This window comes from Phaethon lepturus, unplaced genomic scaffold, assembly GCF_000687285.1.
Source record: "Phaethon lepturus isolate BGI_N335 unplaced genomic scaffold, ASM68728v1 scaffold19373, whole genome shotgun sequence".
NCBI classification, from domain to species: domain Eukaryota; kingdom Metazoa; phylum Chordata; class Aves; order Phaethontiformes; family Phaethontidae; genus Phaethon; species Phaethon lepturus.
Window position 1 is genome coordinate 1 of NW_010531424.1, and position 3,290 is coordinate 3,290.

At 50.3% G+C, this 3,290-nt stretch overlaps 1 protein-coding gene across 1 annotated transcript; it reads left to right on the top strand.

The window, feature by feature from the left end:
* Nucleotides 1–188: 188 nt before the first annotated feature.
* RPS11 (ribosomal protein S11) lies at nucleotides 189–2,556 on the top strand (the record flags this gene model as incomplete). Its single annotated transcript, XM_010284559.1, has 4 exons — nucleotides 189–320; nucleotides 540–615; nucleotides 1,322–1,451; nucleotides 2,331–2,556. Coding segments are annotated over 4 exons (462 nt in total), but the record flags the coding sequence as incomplete, so codon positions are not given.
* Nucleotides 2,557–3,290: the final 734 nt, after the last annotated feature.

Below are 3,290 nucleotides of genomic sequence, written 5' to 3' on the forward strand. Positions count from 1 at the left end.
AGCCTGTGGGCCGGCGCGGGCGGGGGTGACGGGGGTCCTTCTCTGTGAGGTACCGTGCCCCGGAGCTGGGGAAGGGACGCTCTCGGTGCCGGCGTGGTGCCGTGCCCCGGTGTCTGGCATGCTCGCGATGCTGAGGAGGTACCGTGCCCCGGGGCTGCCGGTGATGCTTCCTTCTCTCTCTTCCGCAGACCGAGCGGGCCTACCAGAAGCAGCCCACCATCTTCCAGAACAAGAAGCGGGTGCTGCTGGGCGAGGGCGGCAAGGAGAAGCTGCCCCGCTACTACAAAAACATTGGCCTTGGCTTCAAGACTCCCAAGGAGGTAAGGCACAGCCCATGTGGGAGCCAGGCAGGCAGGGCTGCCGCCCTCTTGGCCCTGCTCCCCGGGCCTGGCATCTGCTCCCCATGCGCCCCAGAGGCTGTGATGGACCTGCCGAGTGTGTCCCTTCGTAGGCGTGGCTCCTCTGAGCACGGTCACTGAGCTGCTTTGCTGCCTGAGCTGTTTTTCCATCCAAATGCTGAGCATCATTTTTCTTTGTAGGCAATTGAGGGCACCTACATCGACAAGAAGTGTCCCTTCACTGGTAATGTCTCTATCCGTGGCCGAATCCTGTCAGGTGAGTTGTGAAGCTTCCTTAAGGAGTAACGCTACAGACGTAATCCTGTGACTTCCCTGAAGAGGGTAAGCAGTCAAAGCTCACGAGCTGTGAGCATCGATCTGGAGCTGCCCAGAAACTTCACTGTGGTCCTTGAGCTGCACATGATGCCATTTTCTCACGATGGTCTTCCAAGTCTCATGGTGAAGGGGCTTTGACGACAATGCCGCATGGCTTTGCTGATACCCAGTGAAAGGACCAGTTGTTGGCAGTTACTCTTCCAGATATGCTGCTCTGTGTGCAGATGTTGATGTCATGCAGCAGCAGATCATGCAGGGAGCATTGGTTCTAGGAAGGGTGTTAGAGTATCCTTAAGTCCTCAAAAAGACAAGAGAAATAATTTGTTTTGTAACACAAATTTGAAAGCTGTAGCCTGGCCATAAGGTGGGAAGAAAGCCCTTCATCCTGGTAGAACTAGTGTCCCAGAGCACCCCTAAAAGGATGTGTTGTAGTTTATTATTAAGGTAAATAATGAGAAATTACTGGAATTGAAGGGTGCTGCCTTCAGGTGTCACATGCCACTCATCCCTGCTGATCCTCATGGATAGCTGTTGTAAAAATCTCTGCTCTCTGTTAGTTATAACCCAGATCTCCAGCCCAGCTTCTACTGGTCAGTGCGTGCTTGCTTATGCTCATTGCTGTCCGTTCCCCCACTTCTGTCACCCAGGTGTGGTTACCAAGATGAAGATGCAGCGCACCATTGTCATCCGCCGGGACTACCTGCATTACATCCGCAAGTACAACCGCTTCGAAAAGCGCCACAAAAACATGTCGGTGCATCTCTCCCCCTGCTTCAGGTGCGTGTGAGTCCCCGCAGAGACGGGGAGTGTTACTCCGTGGAGAGGAGGTGTATGGGAGTGCCAGATATGCTCCAAATGTCTCATACACGTGTTTATAATGCTGAACTCGGCTTTTGTGTAGAAACTGCAGCAAGCATGCACGTCAGCCTGATACAGGCAGTTTTATTGCTGCTTCTGACCTGGAACCTGCTTACTGGTGGTGATGTCTAAACTCACGATGGTCTTCAGAGTCCCTGCTGGTGAGGGGGCCTGCTGATAGTGCCAGTGGCAATTGCTGAACCATAATACAGGTTCTGGTCAGTCTGCCTGTTCTGCAACCATACAGTGTTACGGTTCTTCAGAAAGGGTAAAAACTTGTGTCTTTGAAGTAAACACTGAGGGCACAGGGCACGGGTTCAAAGGCTGGTGCTTTTTTGTCTGCTGCATGTGTCCTAAGCCACTCTTTGGCGTGTCTTTCTAGAAAAACGTGGACTAGCATTGCAGTCCAGCTGATACAACTTCAGAAGTGCTGTGAGCCTCTGTGTGACTGGGAGGGACACTCCCCATTTCTGAAGGGTTTCCCTTCAGTGCTCAGCACGCATCCCGCTCTTATGGAAAGCAGAAAACTCAAGGCGTTTAGCCTTGAGTTTGAGCTTAGTGTGGAGTCACGGACACCGAGGCTTGTGGCAGCTGCGGGGGCGACTGCTGCTTTTTAGGCACACTTGTCTTTGCAGCACTTGAAATAAGGCCATGCTTTACAACTTCAGGTATCCATGGTCACTCTCAGTGCTGTGTTACTCGGTAGCATCATGCAATGCAAATGTCTGTGCTACAGAGAAAACCAACTGCGAATGCAGAAAACTCAGAACCGCTGAAATAGCAGCAATGTCTTTGCAGGGATGTCCAGATTGGGGATATTGTCACCGTGGGAGAGTGTCGTCCCCTCAGCAAGACTGTCCGGTTCAACGTCCTCAAAGTCACAAAGGCTGCTGGTACCAAGAAGCAATTCCAGAAGTTTTAAAAACAGCATAAGGAAGATATTCAGGACAAATAAAAATTTTGTAAAAATGTAACCTGTGTGTGTAATCTGAAATAAATAGCGTGGGGACACAACAGCACATGTGAGCTTATCAGACCACGGAAATGGGTGAGATGAGTGCACCCCGTGAGGAGAATGTGACACTGTTATGCAGACACCATCTTGACAGTCCAGGTTTTCTGTTCAGAAATGATGAGAGTTTGGGTGAGGGACAAGGTGTGAGTGTTGTGCCTTTGATAGAGAGGTACCAAGGTCCCTACGTATGGAGCTGACGTGTGGTCTGAGGGGCGGCATAGCCAGCTCCCACGCAGCCTGTCCAAAGGAGCACTGCATTTGCACCTCTGCTCCCAGGCTTTGTATTCCAGGGCAGACTGACAAGGCTTAGGTTTCTGGTGTGTGGGAAAACCGAGCACAGTAAAAAAAGCCATTCTGACAGCTTTCAGTTATTTTCTGGACAGTTCTTGCAGCTCTCCAGTTCAATACTGATTTCTGGCATGCCATTTCACCTCTCCCATGTGTAGCTGCGGACAGGAACAGGTGGAAGATGACCTAACAATTTGGTTTAGAATGTAAAACTTCTTAGTGATAACAAAGGCAGTTGTGACTTTAAGGATCATTTCTCAGAAAGCTTGAATGTGTATTTAAAGAGAAGGACGCCATGTGGTGTTTTCATACACAAAGGTGTCCAAGCACATTTTTACAAGGAAGTGGTGCGTCAGCAACTGAAGGGAATGGGAATTAATGCCAAAGACAGTGCTTTTCCTGCAGATTTTTTTGAGAGGTGATAGTTGCTTGTGGTTCCAACAGTCAGAGGAAAT